General features: G+C 46.1%; 1 protein-coding gene across 5 annotated transcripts in view; it reads right to left on the bottom strand.

Moving 5' to 3' along the window:
* XYLT1 (xylosyltransferase 1) overlaps positions 1 to 26,965 on the bottom strand; it is a 492,695-nt gene that overhangs the window by 78,623 nt on the left and 387,107 nt on the right. For all 5 annotated transcript variants that reach the window (XM_079945329.1, XM_079945332.1, XM_079945331.1 and 2 more), the window contains one exon: positions 138 to 310. In XM_079945329.1, coding sequence (XP_079801455.1) covers positions 138 to 310 — 173 coding nt within the window. The remainder of the gene's footprint in view (positions 1 to 137; positions 311 to 26,965) is intronic.

Raw genomic sequence — 26,965 nt, 5'->3', positions numbered from 1 at the left:
ACACACACACACACACACACACACACACACACACACACACACACACACGGCACTTCAAGACCAAATGCTCTGGGGGGAAGCAGGGAGGTCAGCTTGGAGAGAGGCAGACAGACCTGCAGAGAAAGGGCGGTCCTCACCTTGTCCACGTGGATGTAGTAGAAGTGGTCTCTGTGGTAGATGGCCTTGAACATGCGCTGCAGCTGCCGAGAGGCGCGGCCGTGGACCACCAGGACAAAGGCGATTCTGACCCGGTTGGCCAGCATATACTCCACTGAATCCTCATCCCACTGAATGTTCTTGTTGGCTTTGCCTGGGAAAACCCGAGAAACCACAGAGGTGGGGTGAGCTCGGTCGTCCTCGGGGGGCGTTTCTCTGATGCTTCTCCCCGGAAACTATTTGAGGGGCAAAGTAGTCATATTGGGCCCTGAAACCTGATTCAACTTAATCAAGCAAGTCCTGGACCCTTACGCTGTCCTGCTACAACAGGAGTAGGAACCCTGAGGACCTGAAGATATGGTTTCCATCCCCAGGAAGCTGAAAAGAACGGACGGAGACATGTGTACACATATTAAACTACTGAACAAGGCAGGAGGAGATGAGAGATGTAAGAGGTGTATTTCTGAATCACAGAGGAAGGAGCAGTTAATTTCAAGTTGGGAAACGCAAGATACACATGCTGTTTTTGCCTGTCCAGAATACGCTCTCCCTTCTCCTCCTAAGAGCATCCATTTTAAAAAAATTGTAGAAGAACAGATAACACGAGATCTACCCTCTTAACACATTTTTAAGTGGACAGGATAGTACTGTGGACTATAAGCACAATGTTGTACAGCAGATCCCTAGAAGTTATCCATCTTGCATAATGGGAAATTCATCATCTGATATTTGGGGGGGCATCATCCCCCTCCTCAATTCTCAGTCTGTGTGGAAGGAGAGGGTCTCTCTCCATTGTCGATTTCAGGGGTGGTCACAGGGATGAAGCTTGGTTAATCAGGACACCGCCTCTCTCTGGCCACAGCAGGTATGGTTCAGCCCTAACCAAGCTGTTCAGCTAAGAAGACAGAATTCTGGACTTTCGTTGGAACTACTAGATGAGAGACGTTTGCAATCCATGAAACTGGCAGATGCTCAGAGCCCTCTGGTCCCCACGTGGAGAGGAAAGCCAACACGGAGGGAAGCACTGCTGAGCGATGGAGGGGGTCTAGGTCCTCATGAACCCACCTGGTCCCCTGGATCAGCCCGGGTGGAGATCAGCCGCGGTCAGAGCTTCTTTTTCTTTGAAAGCCCAGAACCTATACCAGAGGCTCCTGGATAAATGATTCCAGACATCTTTTCTCCTGGAAGCAGCCTCAAAGACACCTTTTCTCCTTTTCTTCCCTTGCAAATGCTCCAGGGGCAAGGTTTCAGGGAGGAACACAGCTTACTGGTTCAGTTCATTACAGGCCCAACTAGAAATATCCTGGTTTTCCTGAGTCGAATTTCCTTTGGGTCTAACCTGATTTCTTGTGGGTTCTAGGTTTGTGGGACTCAGAACCTTGTCAGGGTAGCAGCTGCAGGTGTCTCCGACCGTCAACTGGGAAAGCTGAGAATTAGGACTGTTTAGCCTGGAGGTCAGGAGATTGGGAGCCTGTCAGCTGCCACTGGGAAGCTGAATGGCCACCAAATGAGCGAGGCTCCTTCTATGTTGCCCCAGAGGATGGAATGAGATTAGTGTGTATCGTGTCCATGGCCTGTGGGACCTGCTTCCCTCAGATATGACTGCACACCCCTGTGCCTTGATCGCCCCTACCATCTACCTCGCCCCCTGGCCTTTTATCTTTTCCTTGAGCAAGCTCGTCTCTGCCTTGGGACCTTTCCACTGGCCATTCCTGACACCTGGGACACACTCTCCCTAGATCTTCGTATGGCTACATCTTCGTGTCACTAGTTCACAGGTCACAATAAGGCCACCCGGCCCCCACCAACCACATCACGCTCTTTCACCTCGACCTATTTCGATTTTCTGCATAGCATTTAACACCATCTGAAATTGTTTCCTTGTTTATTGTCTGAACCCCCCTACTAGAATATAAACGCCAAAAGATGAGGGACTGTATCAGAATGTTTGCCATTGGATACGTAACACTGTAAGAATATCTGGCACACATCTGGTTTTTGGTGAAAATAAAAGTTACAGGTGGGTACATTTTGGTACCATAACGATTACAGTACCTCTTCTTGAGCATTCAGCAGTCCTTACCGTTAATTATGTGATTTAATCCTTATAGCAACCCTGAAAGGTAGGGCCTTTATCTCCGTTTTGCAAATGAGGAAACCACAGCTTAGAGACGCCAAGCGACTTATTTGTTCAAGGTCACACTGCTTTAATTAAGTTAAGCTGAGATTCAAACCCAGGTCTGTTTCCAAAGCCTATGTGCTTAACCACTAATATACACTACATTACCATACCCAGAATTTGGAAATGTTTATAACAATTCTGCTTAGTTAATGAAATATCTTGTAAATTAGTTATTGCAGGTAGATCGGCATGTACTTGAGGAAGTCAGAGGCATTGCAAGGTGGATTCCTGTATCACGTGGGAGGCTGACTCTAGGTGGCCAATAAGGTTACATCTTTTCATCCACCCTCCATCCACCCACCCACCCATCCATCCGTTCAAATTCAACCACCCATCCAACAAACCATTTAACTACCCACCTAGCAAAGCATTCAATGGCCTATCACCTCCCCCCAAAACAACCCAACCATCCATTCATCCACTCACCCATCCTCCTCCAAGCAAATCATCCATGCATCCACTCTTCCAAACATCTAACGATCAACTCACTGATCCTCGCAATATTAACTTAGCCTATACTACATGCCACATGCTGTGCTAGGTACTAGAAAATTAAAATTGGGGGAAAAAATCCTTGCCTTTGAGGAGCTCTCAGCCAAGTGGGAAAAACAGAAGACAATGCTCAATTGTTTTATGATAGAAGTGTGCTCTTGGAGGGTGGGGGAGGAGTGAACAATCTGCCCGCAGGGACAGAGGAGACCGCAGAGAGTTTAGCCCAAAGCTCCGGAGCCCACTTCCCCGCGCTCTCCTGATACCCCACCATCTTTGTCTCCTTGACTGTTGAATCAGTAGCTGCGATCCTGGGGATAATTAACAGCTTGGCTCTGGTTGAAGACAAACTGGGGAGCAAGCAGAGGGTTATCCTAACCACCCTCTAATCTCTCCAAACCACTTGCAAATACACTGGGCCTTCCTGGTGGTCATACGAGAGGTGTGCCTGGAAGGATCATGTCCCTTTAAACACTCACACAACAACCTATTCATCCATCCATCCATCCATCCAACCAACCACCCAGAATCCTTAAACTCTCCTACTTGCCAGTCCTGGACACAGTCTTGAGCACAAAGGCACATGGGATGTGAGGCTGTTTTCACAAATGGATTATGAATGGATTAAGGAATGTGAGAATCCAAAGTAAAAAGATAATGACATACGAGAAAAGCTTACATTCTCTTTCCCACAACCACAGCCCAAAGGCAGCGTAATTATCACAGGCCTGGCTGTAACCTCTCTCCGCCTCCCTTGGAGACTCTTTATCAAACAAAGGGAGGGATGCTTAAAAACAATGGCTACCGGGCTTCCCTGGTGGCGCAGTGGTTGAGAGTCCGCCTGCCGATGCAGGGGACACGGGTTTGTGCCCCGGTCCGGGAAGATCCCACATGCCACGGAGCAGCTGGGCCCGTGAGCCATGGCCGCTGAGCCTGCGCGTCCGGAGCCTGTGCTCCGCAACGGGAGAGGCCACAACAGTGAGAGGCCCGCGTACCACAAAAAATAAAACAAAACAAAACAAAAACACAATGGCTACTTGTGTCACTTTTTTCTACCTGGATTTCATTGGGTGATTTTTCAAAGGTTTAAACGTGGATACGATGCTTCATAGGAAGTCCACTCTGTAGGAGTTCCCGGTGGCACTCAGATAATACTGCTCACCCCTGCCCCAAGGCCTCTGGGTAACAATGATCTGGAGTTCCCAGCAAGTGAGCTTTATGAGGCCTTTGGGAACAGCCACGCTCTCCAGCCCTGGATGTCTCTTGCCATGTTGTTGAATGAGTGAGTGAATGAATGCATTCTGGAGAAGACGGGCTGCTCTGGTCCAGAGGAGCTGACGTCATCTGAGTGCCAGTCCTGGGGGCTCTGTGTGGGTCATTACTTAGCTCCAGGAGGAATTCTATGTCATACCTGAGACTCAGAGAGGTCAGCACGTTTCCCCGGGTCACACAGCGAGTGCGCACAGAGGCGGGAGTAGGGGCCCCAATCCAGCCCCGCTCCTGCCACCCCCGCTCTGCTGCACTGGAGAGCAGTACGGGGAGTGAAGGCCGCTGGTGTCTAAGGGGACTTGGGTGTTGACGATGAGAAACGCCTTTTGTAACTTCTCTCTAGGGTTTTTAGAAAGCAGAGCAGATTCACAGACAGACAGACGCAGACATGGATACACTGCCACACCAGCAGCAGAGGCTCCCGGGCGTGAATAGCATAAAGCCATCCTTGGGTCAGACGGTCGGTCTGGGGAGCAGTGAAGACAAGGGGGAACAGAAACCTAGAGTTCTTCTGGAGCACAGCTATCTTGGGGATAAGGGTGGGTGAGAAAGACAAAAAATATCTACAGAAAGGAGACAGAGAGATGGAGATGGGGATGAGAGGTGGGGATCAGGGGAGGGATACAGAGAGGACACACACATCGAGAGAAACGCAGAGAGAGACCTGCAAACAGACAGGAGGACCTTCCCCTCCCACACATACGGGGGACCACGCATGTAAAGAGACCCACACAGGAACGCGGGGAAAGACAGACACACGGACATAAATGGAGACAAACACACATAACCAGACACACACACTGAGGCAGCTTAGGCAGAGGGAAGGAGGGGACCACGCTGTAAAAGCTGGATGCACTCGACCTCAGAGCACTGTAGCTATCCTTAAAAGCAAAGGCCAACGAAAGTTCCAGAATCTCAGAGTCAAACAATGCCTCCAGGCCTGAGACGCTGCCTGCTCCTCTCCCCCTGCCCCCCAGTCTACCTCCATCCTTTACACACCTGCCCCTCGCCTGTGCCCTGACCAGCCCTGTCCGCGTATGAGCCCAGAGACAGAGGAAGAAGGTGAGGCTCAGGGGGGCGAAGCGCCTTGCCGAGGACCCATCAAATTGGTGGGACAGTCTCGGGCTGGCTCCACGACCACAATGGCAGTGTTCCCCATCTGGCACATGGTTGGACCCTGATGGGTTTTATCGAATAATCAGGAGACTGAATGTGCGAGTTCTCTGCCCCGAGTTGCAGCAGGGTGGGGTACTGTTCAAAGGGGCCGAGGTTCATGGTGCCCTTTGCCAGGTGCCAGTAACCAGCTTCCTATAGTTGCTCCACATCCCCGGCTCCTGCATCGCCCTTTCTGGCAAGCTGCTCAGACACAGGGTTGCTGGAGAGGACAAGAAAACACCCCGTAGACCAGGCAGAGAGGCCCCCCCTGGGGGTGGGCCTCCCCCACCCGGGCCACCGTTTCTGGGACTGTGCTCCTGAAAAGCACCCAGGCTCCTGCACCAGGAGTGGGATCGTCAGTGGGTTGTGGTGAGATTCCCAGTGGGGCGGGAACTGGGGATGGGCTCTCTCCCACCCCGCTGGAGGGAGTGGCAGCTGGCACAGCTGGCTGTGATGTGGCAACAGCATACAGTGTTAAATATGCAGTCCCCTTGACCCCGTAACTCCATGCCTAAAAACCTATCCTGGGGGGAGGAGAAGGCAAATATGCCCATCTCTATGTATAGGATGTTCTTTGTTCAATTAGTTACTCATGCGGCATCTCCTCTGTGCCAGGCACAGTTCCAGTCCTGTCAGTGGACACAACAGAGTCCTTTCCCAAATGCTGCTTAGGCTAGTGGGATAGAAAGCCACTAAAAAAGTAAGCAAATAGAGAATACGATTGCAAACAGTGACATAGGTTATGAAGAAAAAAATTTAAGCATGTTCAGGGCGGGGTTTATTTGGCTATGGTGGCCAAATGTAGGCTGATGTGAAGTGGATACACTTGAACAAGCCTGAACGAGTGAACTGAGGGAGTGAGTCATGCAATTATCATGGATGGAGGAGGATTCTGGGCAGCCGGCATAGCAAGTGCAAAGGTCCTGGGGCCTCCACCTCAATAGTGTGTATAATGGTCCAAAATAGGAGTCGACCCAAAGGTCTTAGTAATACTTGTTGATACAGAACATTGCCTATAATATATTAAGCCAAAGAGAAGTCTTACAATGCAATCCATAACAATTTAAAAGACATGGACCCAAATATTAACAGAGGGTCAGATGGTGGCATGACGGTTTTCATTTCTTCTTTACACTTTGCCGTGTTAACTGCATTTTGTAAAATGGATTACTTTTATAATGGAACCTAACGATAAAGGTGATGCTTACTGCTAGTTCTGATACTGTTTACTGAGTGCCTACTATGTGTAAACCAATTTCTGTGCATGACTTTTTTACTTCTATCCAAACCACTATGAGAAAAGAGTTATTACCTTCCTCTTATACAACTGAGGAAGCTGGAGCTCAGAGACATCCCAGTTAGGAGTTGGCTGAGCTGGGAACGGAGCTGGTCTGTGATGCCACAGCCCTAGCATGGCCACTATGCTCGATCCAATTGTCCCCATTTCCAAAAGACAAAAATCTGTTCCTAGAAGCCTGTCAGTTGACTTTTTTCCAGCTGCAGGACAGAAAACAATGGCATGTGGTCAGAGCTATGTGTGTCTTTACAGACGGAAACCCAAACACTGCCCGGCTCCTAAAGAAAAGCTATGAATGTAACAGCATAATCAGATTCCCGTGGCACAAAACAGAAAATAGGTGGAAGAATCAGAGTGATTAGAGGCAGCGGGGAAAGCTGACTTCAGACACATGTTAAAAACCCAGGGTTGTAGGGAAGCATATCAAGTATATTTTTGTGATGCAGGTGTGGAGGCCAAGGACTCACGGAGGGCTGTGGCCTGTTACCCACCCAAGCTCTGTGTGTCTCTTTATCATCATTTGGTCAAATAAGGACGACGTAAACCTTGGGCCCTAAAGAGATGGCGAAGATGAAGGTACTTGGCAAGGGTCAATGGGTTGTGCAGATGTCGTGATGCTAGCAAGGATCGCGCCTGTGGTACCTTGTAGGAATATGATCTGGGAGGAGAAAGTTAAGCTGCAGGGGTTAGGAGTGTGGCCTCTGGTCAGGCAGGTCTGCGTGACCTTGGACCAGGTAAGCCACCTTTCTAAGTTTCGGTTCTCTCATCTGTAAAAATGGGTATGTTATCATCAGAGCCTGTCTCTCGTGGACGCTCATGTCCATTAGAATAGCTATCATCACCATCAGTGTTACTCTATTTGGCTGTTCGTCCCCAAGGATGTGGATCAAGTCTGGTGGACCCAGTGGGCCCGGCTCCAGCGTCCTACCCAAGGCGGCACAGTCTCCCAGGGCTGTGTAGACCCCAGAGCCCACGGTTTGCAAATAAACAGCCACACCCTGGATCTCCCTCTGCAGCGTCTGCCTCTGAAAACAATGACTAAATAACAAACGCAAAACGAAGGAGCCTCTTGACTGGAATAGTTATTCCAACCAACAAAGCCCTCGATTCTACTGATACTCTGAAAGGGGCTCTTCCGGCGACTGCGAGGGGGAGCTTTCTGACTTGGTTCCAAACAAGAGGGGAGGCTGGGTCTTGGAGACCAGTGGAGACGAGGCTGTGTGCAAACGGGGCTTGGATCGGGGTGGGCCCAGCTCCCTGCCGCCAGCGAGGCACGGGCTCTGCGGCTCAGAACTGGGTCCAGCTCTGCCTCTTCACCGCGGGGGCTTTGGAAAGACACCTCTCCGGTTGTCACTTCTTCTTCTATAAACTGGGTTAGTCACAGGTAGTTCTACTTTTAATATGTCGAGGAACCTCCATACTGTTTTCCATTGAGGCTACTCCGTTTTGCGTTCCCACCAGGATGAACGCTGAGGACATGCGCAGAGCGAAATAAACCAGTCCCAGAAAGACAAATCCTGTGTGATCCCACTCATATGAGCTATCTTACATGGTCTAATTCATAGACTCAAAGAGCGGAAAGATGGTGGCTAGGGGCTGAAGGGTTGGGGAGATGAGGAGTTATCATCAATGGGCAAAAAGTTTCAGGCAAAAGGCAGATGAATGAGCTCTAGAGAACCTGAGTACAGCACTGTGTCTGCAGCCAACAGCACTGTATTGTGCACTTAAAACTGTGCTAAGAGGGTAGAGCTCATGCTAAGTGTTCTTCCAAAATACAATAAAATTTTTTTAAAAATAAAGAGGGATGAGAGATCCATCCCTGGCCCTGCTGACAGTGGGGTGATACGTGCTTGTGGATGGGGCACCTTTGCCCACCAGGCACACCGCACGGAGTGGGGTTCATGTCATCGGAGGGGAAAGCCTGACAGGCTCCAGGTTCTTTGTCAGACTTGGGCCGAAGGGCCTTTCTCTCACTGGGCAGCACACCAAGGGCCACAAGTCTGGGTCCAAACCCTGCTTCTGCTGTGAATCAGCCGTGGGGTCCTAGGCGAGTCATTTCCCTTCCTTGGTCCTGAAGACTCTTCTAGAAAAATAATGATGCCTGAGGCATCCTGAGCCCTAAGCACTATGCATACATGATTTCATTACTTAATTTTCCTCAGGCCTACGAGGCAGGCACCGTGATTATTACCCCCATCTCACCATGGAGGACTCTGAGGCTGAGAGGCCCTGAGCAACTGATGAGTTACCCTCTCTGTAGAGTGTCGGCTCAGAGACAAACCCATGCTTTATTCTAGCAGATGAGTAGATAACATTCCCATAGTCTGGGATTCTAGCCCAATCATGGAGTTAGCATCACTGAATAGAAAACTGTCCTCCCTTGAGACACGGTTGGTTTTTGGTAATTCACTTAGTTTCTTCCTCCCTCCCTCCCTTTTTCAGGTTTATTGAGGTATAATTTTTTATTATTGAGGTACAATTGACATATAAAGTTGTAAGATAATTCAAGTTGTACATTGGGGTGATCTGATATACTACACGTTGTGAAATGATTCTCCCCATCTAGTGAGTTAGCACATCCACCACCTCACTTATTCGTTTGTTTATTATGTATTTTGGGGGTGAGAACATTTAAGTTCTACCCTCTCAGCAAATTTCAATTGTACAACACAGTGCTATCAGCTATGGTCACCAGGATACAGTCACATTAGATCCTCAGACCTTATTCATCTTATTGCTGAGAGTTTGTATCCTTTGCCAACCTCTCCTCTTTCCTCCACGCCCCAGCCCCTGGTGACCATTTCTCTACTCCCTGTTTCCAAAAGTCTAACTTTTTTTAAGTCCACATATAAGTGATATCACAGTGTTCGTCTTTCTCTGGCTTATGTCACTTAGCATCATGTCCTCAAGTTCCATCCATGTTGTCGCAATGGCAGGGTTTCCTTCTCTCTCGAGGCTGAGTGATACTCCCTGGTATGTACCACATCAGGTGGGCTTTCTTGATAGCTGGCAGTTCCTCATGAGCCGAGGCCAAGGTTTCATCTCTCCTAGCATGCCATCCCCATCGCCTACGCCCCCGCCCCTGCCGGCTCAGGGGAGAGGCCCTCAGAGAATGAACGATTCGGACTGATGGATTCAGCCGGACAGCTCCGTCCACGTTCAGCGCCCAGGGGGCCGAAGTGGAAGCCTCAGGGCTGAGCTGTTGCGTGGGACGGTCTCCGCTCGTGTGAACTGGCTGAGGGCTGGACCCCGCTCTTCCCTGTTCAGGAGCCCCAGGCCTCCCTGGGAGGAGCCGGGCAAGTGCCTGGTCATGTCTCTAACATCAGGGCTGCTGCTCTGACTCCTGTGGTCATGTCACCTCCAACCTGACCTGATGGGAAGTGAGGGGAGGAGATACTAAGCAGGGATTGTGGAGTCGGGAGAGGGGAACTGAGGGAGCAAGTCCAAGGATAAAGCTGGCCAGGCCACACGCTTCGGGGCTCAGGAGAAATGACCCTTTCTCTGCCAAGCCATCCCTGACCCCCTCCCCCATCCCTTCCTTGCACCACCCTCCCACAGGCCCTCCAAGAATCCTGAATTTCTTCTTTTTTAAAAAAAAACTGTGGTAAAATACACGTGACATAAAATTTACCTTTTTAATCATTTTTGAGCATACAGTTCAGTAGTGTTAAGTACCTTCACATGGTCGTGCAACCGTCACCACCAACCTTTTCGTCTTGCAAAACTGAAACTCTATACCCATTAAACACTAACTCCCATTCCCCTCCCCCAGCCCCTGGCACCCAGTATTCTACTCCTGTCTCTATGACTCCTCTAGGTGCTCACATAAGTGGAATCGTATAATATTTGTTCTTTTTGCAACTGGCTTCTTTCATGTAGCAAAATGTTGTAGCATGTGGCAGAATTTCCTTCCTTTTTAAGGCTGAATGATATTCCACTGTGTGTATGTACCACATTTCGTTTATCCATTCATCTGTCAGTGAACAGCCGGGTTGCTTCCAACATTTGGCTCTTGTGAATAAAGCTGCTATGAACATAGGTGTTCAGATATCCCTTTGAGACCCTGCTTTCAATTCTTTTGGGTATATACCCAGAAGTGGAATTGCTGGATCATATGGTAACTTAATTTTTATTCAGTTATTTTTTGAGGAACCCATCCTGCACTACTGAACTCAGCCATCCCATGTAGGGGCTCAGCCTGGGTCTGTATCCTGAACCCACCACTTACTCACAGGTCATTTGGCTGCTGTGTGCCTTTGTTTCCTCATCTGTCGAAGTGTGCTCACCTCCAAGGGATGCTGTAAGGACGCAAAGCTATAACACAGGCAAAATATGGTCATGCAGCTCGACAATGGAGAAGCCAGCTGTTGAGCCCATGTGGGGTGACTCTGGAACCCTTGCCCAATGCAGTGAAACTTGTAATTGTTCACACAGCTCGGCGGGGTGGGGGGGGTGGGGGGCAGGACCTGACCATGAGGACTTCAGAGCTGGTGTTCTTCCCAAGGGAAGATTTACATAGCCCACACACAGGACATCAAATGGCACTAAGTGAGAATGGGAAAGGGATTCCCTTTTCAATTCTCATCCAGCCTTTCTGATTAGCCAGCCCACCAAGGGAGTCTCAGATCAACGCAAACATCTCCTCAACAGCAAGGGGACTGAACTTCCTCTCCCAACAAGGGGAGATCTGCCCACAGTATTGGTGTCTCTGGCAGAAAAGAGAAGTAACTACGGGCACTGAAGACCACTGTTGTGATTTCACCGATTCATTTGCATGGTTGCTGTCTCTATGGCAAGGGAGAGAGAGATTTCCACTTCTGGCAGTGATGCAAAATGACTTTCAAAATACAATTGACTTAAGTAAAGATGAAAGTCTATTGCAATGAAAACATTATGCAAATAATAGGGCATAATGGCAAATAGGGATTTGGCAGAATCGTGAAGGTGAGAGAGTGTGAAGGAAGCTTGGAGAATATTAATTAGACTCCACAAACTTGCTTTCCAACTAGGATGTGCTGAGTTTGCTAAACAAATGAGGGCAGGTGAAGGCCAGGTACAGACTGATGCCCAAGCAGCCTCGTATTTCATGGAAGGACCTGTAGGTCCAGATGACATTTGCCTTCCAGGCTTCAGGGGCCCAGGAGGGTTTCGTTGGTAGTTTTCTGGAGTAGCCACTGGGAGACCACCTTCCTGCCACACAGAGAGAGAGAGACAGACAGACAGACACAGGGGTCTGCTGAGAAACACTGTCCTTTTGACTTGCACTCCAATATGTTGAGCATTTAATATTTATAAAGTTTTTTGCACAGACTTCTTACCTCTCATAGCAATGCTGCATATAGAAATTATCCCCATTTACAGATAATTGGCCCAGGCTCAGAGAGGGTGAGGAACTCACCCAAGGTCACAGAGCTAGGAGGTGAAGAAGAGATGAAGAAACAGAAACAAACTGACCTGACTTCAGATACTAGGCTCCATGCATGCTCCTAGCAAGAATCTGGGCATCTCTGTCTCCACTCAGGCTCCCACTGCCAAGCTCATCTGGACCCAAAGCATCATATTCCCTGAATGGCTTCTAAACCACTGTCTACTTTAGAATGGGGTTCTGCAGTCTGGGCATGATTGATATTTGGTACCAGATAATTCTTTGCTGTGGGAGATGAGCGCCGTCCTATGCACTGTGAGACGTTTAAGTCACATCCCTGGTCTTTAGTCACTAGATACCAACAGTATCCTCCCGCTTGTGAAAAGGCAAAAATGTCTCCATTCATTGACAAGTGTCCCCTGGGAGGAGGGGCAAACTCACTCTCGGTGGAAAGCATTGCTCTAGAACAGAAGTTTTCAAAAGGTGGTCTCTGGTCCACAGCAACAGCATCATCTGGGATCTTGCTAGAAAGGCAGAATCTCAGGCCCTACCCCACTCCTTGTGAATCAGAAACTCTGGGGTGGGGACCAGCAATCTGTGTTTTAACAAGCCCTCCAGGTGATTCTCATGCAAGCTGAAGTTCGAATCCACTGGCCCAGGCTAGTGAGGCTCACCTCTGCCCATTAGAATGACCTGAACGTGGTAAAAGAACAAAACAAAAAGCAAAACCCATGCCTGGGTCCCACCCCAAGAAATAATAATTTAATTACTTTGGTGGGTGCCAGTATTGGCAAGTTTTTAAAGCTCCCCAAGGGATCCAACATGCAGTCAGGGTTGAGGACCACATTTTGTACCTTCTTTTCCTTTCAACCTCCTCTTAAAACCTGCATCTCTCAAGGTGGAAAGAGTTTCACCCAGATACGTCTCTGGGTGCCACCTCACACGCTCACAGCCTCCTGTTCCGCTGGAGGCCCAAGGCTGTCTCACTCATTATTTTTCTCCCGCTCTGAGAAATGTCTCCCTCCATTCCTGATCAAGCACTCAGGAAACTTTCCTGCTCACTGATTTTTTTTTTCCCCCTCATTCACGTCTGGAGTTATTAAACCACAGCCCATGGCTGAAGCGTCTTATTGATTTTATTATCAAGAGCCCTGGGATATTCTAATGATGTACTGCTCAATAAATGGAAACCAGTGGGATAAATATTGATGGCGTATGGTGCATTTCGCCGCAATTCACTGGGTCCCAGTCACTCTGCCGGTTACCCAGCAAAAGCACTGTGCTGAGGCCTGCAAGCTCTTGTCCATCCTGCTGATGTTACTTTTCCCACACATCAAGGATGAAAGTGCTATTATGATGAACAGCTACTACTGTGTGCCAGGCCCGGGCAGAGTGTTTTAAAGCAGATATTATCTCATTTACTTCTTACAGCAGACCTCTGAGGGAGGTATTCTAATTATTCCCATTTTACAGATAAGGAAGTCAAGACTCAGAGTGGTTATGTGACCTGGGGCCCGCTAATACACTGTGGAATTGGGATTCAGATCTCCATTTGTCAGCCACTAAAATGAGGGCTTTTAACCCCTGCTATGGTGTGAATGTTTGTGTGCCCCCCAGAATCATATGTTGAAAACCTAATCCCCAAAGTGATGGTATTGGGAGGTGGGGCCTTTGGGAGGTGGTTCAGTCATGAGGGTGCAGCCCTCATGAATCAGGTTAGTGCCCTTATAATACAGACCCCAGAGACCTCCCTTATCCTTCTGCCAAGTGAGGACACAGGGAGAAGACAGTGCTCTATGAACCAGAAGCAAGTCCTCACCAGACACCAGATCTGCAGGATCTAGCCCCCAGAACCATGAGAAATAAATTTCTGTTGTTTATAAGCTACTCAAGTCTGTGGTATTTTGTTATAGTAGCCCAAATGCACTAAGGCAAGCCCTAAGCTAAACCATGCACGGAAAGAACAGCTTCTATTGTCATCTGAGTAACCTTACAGACGGTTTTGGTACAGATTAATATTTCACACATTTCTGCCCCTTCTCAAGCAGTGTTTCTCAACAGGGGCCACTGGCATTTGGGGAGAGATAATAATTCTTTGTTGGGTTGGGCTGTCTCATGCCTTACAGGACATTTAATATCCCTAATCCCCCAAACAGCCTCTTCCCCTTTACATTTCCCAGAGTCCCCTATAGCAAATCAATACAGTTGTTGCTTGAGAACCACTCTTCTTACTGGGAGGCAGAAGGTTCCCTGCCAAGATGGCCTACTTCACTTTTGGCAACATGGGCAGTCACTCTGGAAAGGCAGCATGGCAAGTGGAAAGAAGTTTGGCTTTGCAATCAGAGAGATCAGACTTCCAACCACAGCTCTTCACTCTCTAACTCTGTGAGGCTGGGCAAATTATATTACCTCTAAGATTCTAGTCCATTATCAGTACAAAAAGGGTAAAATATTGACTCCTGTTTCATAGGGAGGGACCCATGGAATCATGTGCTCAGAAAAGGGCCTAGTAAGAGTGGTGGTTCTTAACCTGGGCTATTTTGTCCATGCCACCACCCGTCTCCTAGGTATTCTTTCTGAATTCCCGATCCCACAGAATCAATGTGCATAAAAAATGAAGTGTTCTGTGCCACTGCGTTTGGGGTGGTTTTTTTTACTCAGCAGTAGTAACTGGAACAGGCACCTATGACATTCCAGGCAGGCAGTGTTCTAGGTGTAACAGAGCAAAGCACGTGCCACCGAGAGCCTGGGCTTCTGAAGAGCAGACCTTCCCAAAGGGAAGACAGACAGTAAACACATACAATTCCATGATATGAAGAAAATTAAATGGCGGCTGTCACTACAATTACCTTACATAACGACATGCAAGGAACTGCATTCCATTTCTCTTCTCCCCTTTCCAGCTCACTTCCCACTGTACTCACCCAGTTTCCCTTTCTGGGAAGCTGTAACATAATGTCATCAAACCCCTGTTTCTGTTCCTAACTGTTCTGTTCCTTTTTCAAAGATATGACTTGCTATGAAAGGAACTGTGTCACTCACCCAAATTCCTATGTTGAAGGGCTAGCTCCCATGTGACTGTGTTGGAGATGGGCCTTTTAGGAGGTGATGAAGGTTAGATGACGTCATAAGGGAAGAGCCCTGATCTGATGGGATGAGTGCCCTTATAAGAACAGATGTCAGAGACCTTGCTCTCTCTCTCTCTGCTACATGAGGGCACAGGGACAAGGCAGCCTGCCAGCCAGGAAGAGCGCTCTCACCAGAACCCAACCAGCTGGCACCCTGATCTCAGACTCCCAGGGTCCAAAACTGTGGTAAGTAAGTGTCTGTTGTTATGTGGTATTTTGTTATGACAGCCTGAGCAGACTAATATATTAGTCGGAGCTCAAGGGATGCATTCCTTGGAGTAAGATCTACAGGTTGAGTAAGAAGTTGACTAGGTAAAAGGGGGGAGCAGAGAGTGTCCCCAGGCAGAGGGAACAGCATATGCAAAGGCCCTGGGGTGAGACAGAGCATGGTAAGTGAGGGGACATGCAGGAGGGTCAGTGTGGCTGGAGCACAGAGGCCACGACAGAGCACAGGGTGAGATGGGGATGGAAAGACAGCAGGGGCCCCATGCAGGGTCTTGGGCACCATTTTAAGGGCTGCAGTGGAAGAGAGTGACAAACCATCACAACAGGCTTGCTAAGGGTGGCTGAGGAGTGGACTGTAGGTGGAACCACAGGTGCGCTGGTGTGAGAAGCCTGGCTTCAGGGTGCAGAGTGGAGCCTGGGCTGCAGCTTGAGGTGTTAAGATCACCTGCTCCCTCCCTGCCTTCTGAGCCTGAGCTGCTGTTCACAGGTTCTCCTAAGAGCCTTCCCGTCGCCTGACACTTTCATCTCTGTCCTCCTTTCACCTCTCCTGAAGGTCCTTGAAGGCTCCATAAATCCTGCCCTAGAAAAACACAGGGACTCATCTATTTTTATTACAAATGGAGCCACTGGAGGAGAGAACAACACTTACTTCTCAGGAAAGGGTTTGAGAAAATAACAGGTTTATTTTCTCCAACTCTCCAAGGACTAGAAGGGTAACACGCTAAAGTAACAGTACATTAATTAATGCCAAATTGGTTGGAATTTTCCTAATAAAAATCCTTATAGTAATTACATTAAGGGCCATTAACACTGCCTCCTGATCCTACACCATAAATATGCCCTGCAGGTGCCTTCTATTTAAACAGGGATGTTTCCTCCAATTGTTACCCATTTGTCACGTTAATGCTGTCACATCACGGCACGCAGACGGGAGTAATGACCTCGGCTCACGTTTGCGCAGCGTTACTCTGTGCTGGTCACTCGGCCATTTAGTCCTTGCAGCAAACTTAGGAGATGAGTGCCACTGTCATCCCCATTTTCCAGATGAGGAAACTGAGCCACAGAGGGGAACTGCCCAGGGCCAAACAGCTAGGAAATAATGGAGCTGGGCTTTGAATCTAGGCGAGCTGATTGCAGAAACCTCAGCCATCCTGCCTCTGAGAAACAAGTACCCGTGGGAGCCTCTTGGCTATCCCCAGTGCTAACAGGCTGTCCAGCTGATTTCAACAGCAGTGACAGACACAGTTACTCCAATACAACATTAGGTTTTGTTCCTACTGGGCAGGGATTACGTTTTTCTTTACTTCTACCTCCCTGGGGCTCAGCCCAATGTCCAGTGACAATGCCAGAAGCACCTGGGACACACTGAATACATTCCCATTGAAGGAAGAAACAGATGTCAAAATACACGTGCAAGAGGGCTCATGGCAATGAGTAACACAGCATCGCAAGTGCACCTGGGATCACGATAGACCCGTTTCCCTGCACTGGTGAGACTAGGGCACGGGGACAGACGCCCAGACCGGAGATCATGGCACTTGGGAGCTGCAGTTACAGGATTAAACCAAGAAGAAGCCCATCTAGCTTTGCCAGCTCTGGGTGGTTTCTTTGGTGTCTCTATGTAGATTAACAAATACTTACTATAGGAAATTCAAGCATACAGAAAAATATGAAGAAAGGAAAAAAAAAGAAAAAACTCAAATAGTAGAGCATCCAGATATCACTATTGTTAACATTTTGGTGAACGTTTGCCAAATATTTTTATGCACACACATTACATACCATTGTGTACATTCTGCTTTGTCATACGCGTTCTCTTTTCAACAATATGCTGTTGACACCTTCTCCACGTCAGTGAGCACAGATGTGCTTTCTTTCCTTCCTTCACAAATATTCACTGAGCATCTACCATGAGCAATGTCCCCGCCAGGAGCTGGGGGATGCTCACAAGAATGAAACAGATATTGAATTTGTCTTCAAGGAGCTTACAGTCCAGTAGTGGGGTGGGTGAAGGGAAGAGACAAACATATTTTACAAAAGATGTTTAATGCAATGAAGAAAAGGTGCAGAGTACCAGCAGGAGGAAGACGGGGTGGGGGGATCAATGCAGACCAGGTGTTCAGACTTTTCTGAAGAAGCAACAATGAAGCCCAGATCTGAAACATGAGGTGGGAGCCAGGTAAAGAGGGTGTCTCTTCAGGCAAAAGAAAGGCCGTGAGTCCAGGTCTCAAAGAGGTAAAAACAGTACTTTGCAGAATTTTTTAAAGGGGTGGGGGTCTCCGTTTGGTTTTTCACAATCCTTTCCTGTGTTTGTTTGGGGTTTTTAAATTATTTATTTTTAACATTTTTATTGGAGTATAATTGCTTTACAATGGTGTGTTAGTTTCTGCTTTATAAGAAAGTGAATCAGCTATCTTTCCTGTGTTTTTGAAATTTCTCTAGTGTAATGACAAAAAACATAGTGAAAACATAGTGAAGGGTCTGTCAGTTCTTTCTTGAATGCCTCCAAAGATGCGCACCTCAGTGCCTTATGCAGCAGCTAGTCACGCTTGTGGACAGTGTTGAGCTGTTTTTTTTCCAAAATACGCCTGCCAGAAGGTTTCATCCGCTGGTCCTAATTCTGCCTTCAAAGACAGCACTGCAGCCTCTCCGGTACTTGGAAATTGTTATTATGCAATTACCCCGCCCCCGACCAAACTCCAAGTCCAGGCCAAGTGTGCGCCCCCAGCTCACTTCAGTTCGCTCCTGCTGCATTTAGGGTGTCTTCGTCACGATCTTTCCTGAGACTGAGTAGACGCCATCAGACTTTGGCTGACATCTGTGGCACAAGTACAGCTTAAGATCACTGTAAAAATTTTTTTAGAAGTCTCCTGAGCACGTGACACCATTCATTTGATACATAATTATAAATGCCCGTGAGTGCTATGCCCTGGGGCGGGGCAGCGCACAACAGGATGGACACAGGCCCACCTCGTTTTATTGCTCTTTGCTTTATTGCACTTTGCGGATACTGCGTTTTTTACAAATTGAAGGTGGGTGGCGACCCTGTGTTGAGCAAGTCTATCGGCACCATTTTCCCAACAGCACTTGCTCACTTCGTGTCTGTGTCACATTTTGGTGATTCTCGCGATATTCCAAACTCTTCCATTATTGTTATATTTGTTATGGTGATTTGTGATCGGTGATCTTTGATGTTACTGCTACGGCTCAGTGAAGGCTGAGAGACTGGTTAGCATTTTTTAGCAATAAAATATTTCTTAATTAAGGCATGTACATTGTTTTTTTAGACATAATGCTATTGCATACTTAATGGGCTACAGTATAGTGTAAACATAACTTTTATATGCCCTGGGAAACCAAAAAATTCGTGTGACTCGCTTTATTACAATATTTGCTTTATTGTGGTGGTCTGGAACCAAACCCGCAATGTCTCCAAGGTATGACTGAGTATCACGTATTTGAGAAATAATTATCAGATGCCTGCTACTGGGGACACACTGAGGGGTCCGGCATGGACCAGACAGGCGCAGTCTCTCTCCTAGCGAGTCTCTAAATAAATGTGGAATGAACAAATGCTATGTCTTGTCTTTCACCACTAGAGCTTCATGGTGGGATAACCATTATTTGCCATGGTGTCTGTATTAATCAAGTCCCCTAACATGTTGGGTTGAGACTTCTTGATCAGCCTAGAAGGCCAAAGAGACCCTGGTTTCTCAACCGTGGCTTGGAAGCTTCATTTAAGCCAGGGGACTTCTGAGAATACCCTTTCGTAAATAAGAACCCCTATAAATGAACTGGCAGACGAAGCTCATCTTACATGTGGACTAGACATTAGACCAGAGAAAGCAGAGTTGTAGCTTTTGAGACAGGATGGGGTTAAGATAAGCCTTTGAGGAGACAAGACCCGCACTACTGCAGCTCTGGAAGGCCACTGACAGTGACAACAATTTAAATTAAATTAAATTCAGTCAGCTCCAAAAGGAAACATGTGTAATGTTAATTTCATGGGGGTACCAATGTGTAAATCGAACAGATGATGCTTAAATGAGAAAGGCAGAGAAATGACATTTGGTTAAATAATGCATCAGTGGGTAGAATTTGTTAAGACTGTCATAAAAAATATACAAGCACAACTGAAAGTTCAGCAAGCTGTCACCCGGGCCAGGGCCCCTAAGCGTTCTCAGTACAATGTGCTTGAGAGAAGCAGTGGCAGCTTGGGCTGGAGGTGGTCTGGATGAATTGAGGGGACTCTGGCCAACGTCCCTGTTGAATTTCTCATATTTTTCAATTGACATATAGTTGATTTACAATGTTGTGTTACTTTCAGGTGTACAGCAAAGTGATTCTGCTATATATTTATATACACACATATACATACATATATATATATATTTTCAGACTATTTTCCCATATAGCTTATTACAAAATATTGAGTATAGCTCCCTATGCTATTCAGTAGGTCCTTCTTGTTTATCTATTTTATTTTATTATTTTTTTAGATTTTTTTTTATTGAAGTATAGTTGATTTACAATGTTGTGTTAATACCTGCTGTACACTCACCTCAAGAAACAAGAAAAATCTCAAATAAACAATCTAACTTTACACCTAAAGCAACTGAAGAAAGAAGAACAAAGAAAACCAAAAGTCAGTAGAAGGAAAGAAATCATAAAGATCAGAGCAGAAATAAATGAACTAGAAACAAAGAAAACAATAGCACAGATCAGTAAGACTAAAAGTTGGTTCTTTGAGAAGATAAACAAAATTGATAAATGTTTAGCTAGACTCATCACGAAAAAAAGGGAGAGGATGCAACTCAGTAAAACTGAAATGAAAAAGGAGAAATTACAACTGACACTGCAGAAATACAAAGCATCATAAGAAACTACTACAAGCAACTAGATGACAATAAAATGGACAACCTCGAAGAAATGTACAAATTCTTGGAAAGGTAAAATTTTCCAAGACTGAACCAGGAAGAATTAGAAAATATAAACAGACATATGACAAGTAATGCAATTGAAACTGTGATTAAAAATCTCCCAACAAACAAAAGTCCAGGACCAGATGGCTGCACAGGTGAATTCTATCAAACATTTAGAGAAGAGCTAACACCTATCATCCTCAAACTCTTCCAAAAAATTGCAGAGGGAGGAACACTCCCAAATTTGTTCTACGAGGCCACCACCACCCTGATACCAAAACCAGACAAAGATATCAGACAAAAAATGAAAATTACAGACCAATGTCACTGTTGAACATAGATGCAAAAATCCTCAACAAAATACTAGCAAACAGAGTCCCACAACATATTAAAAGGCTCATACACCATGAACAAGTGGGATTTGTTCCAGGAATGCAAGAATTCTTAAGTATACCCCAATCAATCAATGTGATAAACCATATTAACAAATTAAGGAATAAAAACCATATGATCATCTCAACAGATGCAGAAAAAGCTTCTGACAAAATTCAACACCCATTTATGATAAAAAACTCTCTAGAAAATGGGCATAGAGGGAACCTACCTCAACATAATAAAGGCCATATATGACAAGTCCACAGCAAACATCATTCTCAGTGATGTTTTGAGAAAGTATTTCCTCTAAGATCAGGAACAAGACAAGGATGCCCACTCTCGCCACTCTTATTCAACATAGTTTTGGAAGCCCTAGCCATGGAAATCAGAGAAGAAAAAGAAATAAAAGCAATACAAATTGGAAAAGAAGAAGTAAAACTGTCACTCTTTGCAGATGACATGATACTATACATAGAAAATTCTAAAGATGCCGTGAGAAGACTACTACAGCTAATAAATGAATTTGGTAAAGTTGCAGGATACAAAATTAATGTACAGAAATCTCTTGCATTCCTATACGCTAACAACAAAAGATCAGAAAGAGAAATTAAGGAAACAATCCCATGCACCATTGCAACAAAAAGAATAAAATACCTAGGAATAAACCTACCTAAGGAGGCAAAAGACTTGTAGTCAGAAAACTATAAGACACTGATGAAAGAAATCAAAGATGACAACAGATGGGGAGATATACCATGTTCTTGGATTGGAAGAATCAATATTGTGAAAATGATTACACTATCCAAAGCAATCTACAGATTCAAAGCAATCCCTATAGAATTACCAATGGTATTCTTCACAGAATTAGAACAAAAATTTTACAATTTGTATGGAAATACAAAAGACCCCGAATAGCCAAAGCAATCCTGAGAAAAAAAAAAAACAGAGCTGGAGGAATCAGACTCCTTGAGTTCAGACTATACTACAAAGCTACAGTAATCAAGACAATATGGTACTGGCACAAAACCAGAAATATAGATCAATGGTACACGACAGAACTCCCAGAGATAAGCCAAAGCCCCTATGGTCAACTAATCTATGACAAAGGAGGCAAGGATATACAATGGAGAAAAGACAGTCTCTTCAATAAGTGGTGCTGGGAAAACTGGACAGCTACATGTAAAAAAATGAAATTAGAACACTCCCTAACACCATATACAAACATAAACTCAAAATGGATTAAAGACCTAAATGTAAGACCAGATGCTATAAAACTCTTAGAAGAAAACATAGGAATAATAATCTTGGACATAAATCACAGGAAGATCTTTTCTGACCCACATCCTAGAGTAATGGCAATAAAAACAAAAATAAACAAACGGGACCTAGTGAAACTTAAAAGCTTTTGCACAGCAAAGGAAACCATAAAGACAAAAGGACAACCCTTAGAATGGGAAAAAATATTTGCAAATGAATCAATGGACAAAGGATTAATCTCCAAAATATATAAACAGCTCATGCAACTCAATATCAAGAAGACAAACAGCCCAATCAAAAAAATGGGTGGAAGAACTAAATAGACATTTCTCTAAAGAAGACACAGATGGCGAAGAGGCACATGAAAGGATGCTCAACATCTCGAATTATTACAGAAATGCAAATCAAGACTACAATTAGGTATCACTTCACACTGGTCAGAATGGCCATCATTAGAAAATGTACAAACGATAAATGCTGGAGAGGGTATGGAGAAAAAGGAACCCTCTTGCACTGTTGGTGGGAATGTAAATTGATACAGCCACTGTGGAGAACAGTATGGAGGTTTTAAAAAAACTAAAAATAGAGTTACCATATGATCCAGTAATCCCATTACTGGGCATATACTCAGAGAAAACCATAGTTCAAAAAGACACATGCACCCTAATCTTCACTGCAGCACTATTTACAATAGCCAGGTTATGGAAGCAACCTAAATGCCCATCGACAGACGAATGGATAAAGAAGATGTGGTACATATATACAATGGAATATTACTCAGCCATAAAAAGGAATGAAATTGGGTCATTTGTAGAGATGTGGATGGACCTATAGACTTTCATACAGATGAAGTAAGTCAGAAAGAGAAAAACAAATATTGTATATTAACACATATATGTGGAATCTAGAAAAATGGTACAGATGAACTGGTTTGCAAGGCAGAAACAGAGACACAGATGTAGAGAACAAACGTATGGACACCAAGGGGGGAAAACGGGAGGGTGGGTGGGATGCACTGGGAGACTGGGATTGACATATATACACTAATATGTATAAAATAGATAACTAATAAGAACCTGCTATATAGCAAAAAAAAAAAAAAAAAAAAACAACCAAGAAACAATGTCTACATTGAACCTGCCAGAAATAGAATACTGAGAAAAGCTCACATTTTGTTGAGCCCTTACAATATGCCAGGCACAGCGTCAAGTGTGCTTTTTGGTTTTCTGTTTGTTCTGTTGCACTTTTTCCCCACTGAATCCTCATGAAACACCATGAGGCAGGTACCATCGGCTAATCTGATTTCAGAGACACTACCCGCTTCTGCTTTAAATGTATTGTGAACCTGTTTCGGGGGACAGGTGAGGGAAAGAAGGTGACTGCTTCTCACGTGGAAGCCTCTGAGCACTAGATCTTGTATTAGTCAGGGCCACACAAGGCTCTGCTGCAGTAACGTGTACGCCCTCAAATCTCAGTGGCTTGACACAGCCAACGCTTATTTCTCACTCGTGTGCCATGCTGGCAGCTCCTTCCAGTGCCTATCCTCCAAGAGGTGACTTGAGGACCCACCTTGTTTCCACTGCAACTCCACCATCTCACTCAGAGTCCTCTTGCTGCACAGAGGGGTTAGGGATCAGGGTGGGGTTCACACCCACCCTTAACTGCCAGGGTCAGGAAGTGAACCATCACTTCCACTCATGTCCCTATTAGGGAGACCCAGCCCCAGGAACCCACCCAGAAGCATGGGAGTGGGCAACAGACAGGAGAACATGGGTCCCTGGGGAGCATTTACAGTTTATGGCACAGAAACACAGTGAGTCATGTTCTAAGCCAACCAGGGGCAATTCTGCCCCCTCTCGGGAACATTTAGCAATTTGTCTGAAGACGTTTTAAGTTATCATGACTGGGGGAGAGGGTGCTACTTGGATCTAGTGGGTAGAGGCCAGGGATGCTGCTAAACAGCCTACCATGCACAGGACAGGCCCCAAAAGGGATGCATCAGATTCAAAACATCAAGTGCTGAGGTTGAAAAACTCTGCTTGAAACCAGTGATTTGCAACAGATTCACTGGGCAGCTTATCAAAAATGCAGATTCCTGGGCTCCTCCCAGGAGCTCACTCTCCTGGCAGCTTTCACAAGGCCCTCTGGTGATCGTGATGATCACTATTTGTGGACCCCACGCAGGGGAACCTTGCTAGGAAAATGAGACAAGAACACCAAGGGTGAGGGGAAGAAGTGCTGATGGAACGGTGCCGAGACACTGCCCGAACGTGTCAGGGTCAGTGTGAGACAGCTGTGCCAGGGAAAAAAAAGCTGACATTTGTTCAGTGCCTCTCTCCGTCTCTCTCTCGCAAGCCTTGAATTGCAGGGAGCATATTCTAAGACTAACCTGTCAGCCAATGACAACTAAATTACTAACCTCACCTTCTCCCGTGCCCCGTATCCCTGTCAGACATGCAGCCACATTAACAGAGGAATGCTTCCTGGAGATGCATCCCCAGCATCGGGGAAGGTGACCCTTTTGCCGGAAAAGAGCCACGTGGTCACATACTTCAAAGGGGTCAGGGGACTTGGGCTTGGATAGAAATAACCCAAAGGAGGGGGAAGCAAGACCAGAGCAGTAGAGGAAGCAAGACCAGAGCAGTAGAGCAAAGCAGGCTCCTTGGTAAACCCATTTCTGCTTTTTCCTTACCACTCGTTAGAACTGACTTCCCAGCATCCTCTGCAGTTACATCTGGCTCAATGACTGCACTTTAGCTAATACAGTGCAAGTGTAAGTAACAAGCATGCATTTTAGGCTTGACCCGCGGGTACCCCCCTCTCACTCTCCTCCATGCTTTCCCCCCTCCACTTCTGGATGCAGAAGAGCACGGCAATGTGTGTGTTGAAGCTGGTGGAGCCAGAGGACTGAAGGGGCCCGGGTCCCTGAATCACCAGTTGGAGGGGAACCAATTTCCGGAACATCCATTTTGGATGGCATAGCATTGAGAGACAAGCCTCCTTCATGTTTGAGGCATCATACGTTACTGGGCCTGTTTCTTACAGCAGCAAACGTTGCCCTAAGTAATATACTGACTGCACATTTGGGCTCTGAAAGCAGAAAAGTCTAGGACCAGTGCCTGCTAACAGTGTGATCTGGAGAAGTTACAGGAACCTCTCTGAGCCTAATTTCCTCAGATGTAATGGAAATAATATACTTGGGAGGATTTAACCTACATCTTTTAATTAAAGGGTGTGACACAGAGTAACCATCTAGTAACTGGTAGCTATTACATATGCGCTCAGCCTTGGCCTGTCAGCAACCAGTCGGGGACATGAACGGAAGGCAAGGCACCGAGCCAGGTACAGGTGCAGCCTAAACTTTCCAAATGGGCTTGAATGAGCAAACACCTTCAGCAGCATCACCTTTTATGAGGATCAAGCATGTGCAGGCCTCATCTGCCCTCCAGGGCAAGATCCACTGTGACTCAGCTAGTTTTCTTTCTCAGTCTATAGAGTGCTGTGTGCAGATTACTCAGTGCATGTCTGTTTGTAACCTGATGCAGGTAAACTACTACAATTTAGAAAACATGGACTTTAATTAATTACTTATACCTGGACAATTTATTCAACATCCTATCCCAAGAACTTAGCCCAGGGCCTAGCACATAGTATACCCTGATTCAGTATTTATAGAATAAATTTGTAGTATCTTTTTCGACACAAGCGGACTTCATTTCTTATTTTACATCCCTCAAAAACCATGGTGTCAGCTCCTGGAATAAGAATGACAAAAGAGAAACTATGCATGTTTATTTATTGAAGAGAGGAAAAGGAGAGGATGTTGGAGAAATGGGGAAGTGACAGGTACATGTTTTTATATCAGATCAAAAAAAGAACATGCACTTTAATACTTTCAAGTCAGGTGGACCTCTCTCTGTGAGCAAATGGTTCAATCTCTTGAAGTCAATGGGTGTGGCAGAAACAGCTAACCACCCATGAAAATCCATTCTCCCCTCTCTTCTGTAGATGGGAAAGTGGCTGCCCAGCTGAGAGAGCACTTCTGAGCCTCTCGTGCAGCCAGGTGGATGAAGCTCCCCCCCTCTTGGTTTAAGACAGGGCTCAGCAAACTTCTTTTGTAAGGGGCCAGAGAGTAAACATTTTGGACTTTGTGGGTTATACAGTCTCTGCTGCAACTACTCAACTCTGCCCTCGTATGAGAAAGCAGCCCCAGACAACACCTAACCAAACGCACGTGGCTACATTCCAGCAAAACTTGACTTACACGACAGGAGTGGGGGCTATAGTTGAGCAGCCCCGGGTTTAAGAGAAACTCAGCCACCCAAATATAGTCACTCGCCTTCCAGAAAGAGCCATCTGATTAGACATTCTGCCCTGCCTGACCTCACAAGCCACCGATTCTTACGACACACACACGCACACAAACAGATACACGTATTTTTCCAGTTATAACCGGTCTGTGTCCCAGAAATTCTCACCATTTCCTTTCACATCAACTCTTGCCTCACCTTTGACCACACCTCCACAGGCCACATCACTGCCCCGTTCCTTCCCCTTTTGCAGGTTGGACTCCATAATTTGCACGGCCCAGTATAAATGAAAACGCGGGGCCTCTTGTTCAAAAATGATGAAGAATTTCGAGAGAGTGAAATCAGAGCAATAAGTTAAGTGCAGGCCCTTCTGGGCGTGGGCTCTGAGCGACTGTCCAGCTAGCACGTCTGTCCATGAGCCAGCCCTGCTCATTTGTATCACCATCATCCAGCCCCAAAAGTTTTCTAACTTCTTGACAAGTAAAGAAACTTTCTACCTTCTTGCTGCCTGAAGGGTTTCGGCAATGGTTTTACACATCACAGGAAGAAGGAGAAGAAGAAGGGAAAAAAAAGAAACCCAATTTTCTTTTAGTATATTACTTGTCAGACAGCGAAATGGGATATAATTACGGTGTGACATTTCCAACAGCAAATATGTTCCAGTGTAAGCAATTAACACCAGTTCTTTTGGCAGGCTTAAAAAGATTACTCAGAGACTGTGGTAAGTTACAGTGCCCCATGAATAATAAATAATGTAAAATTCCGGCTAAGTTGCACACTGGGACCAACGTTCAGATTTCTTCATGAAAATGGATTGAGTACTGTTAACCCTCTG

This window comes from Stenella coeruleoalba (genome assembly GCF_951394435.1).
Source record: "Stenella coeruleoalba genome assembly, chromosome: 15".
Taxonomy (NCBI): Eukaryota; Metazoa; Chordata; class Mammalia; order Artiodactyla; family Delphinidae; genus Stenella; species Stenella coeruleoalba.
This window is presented reverse-complemented; position numbering and strand designations above follow the sequence as displayed.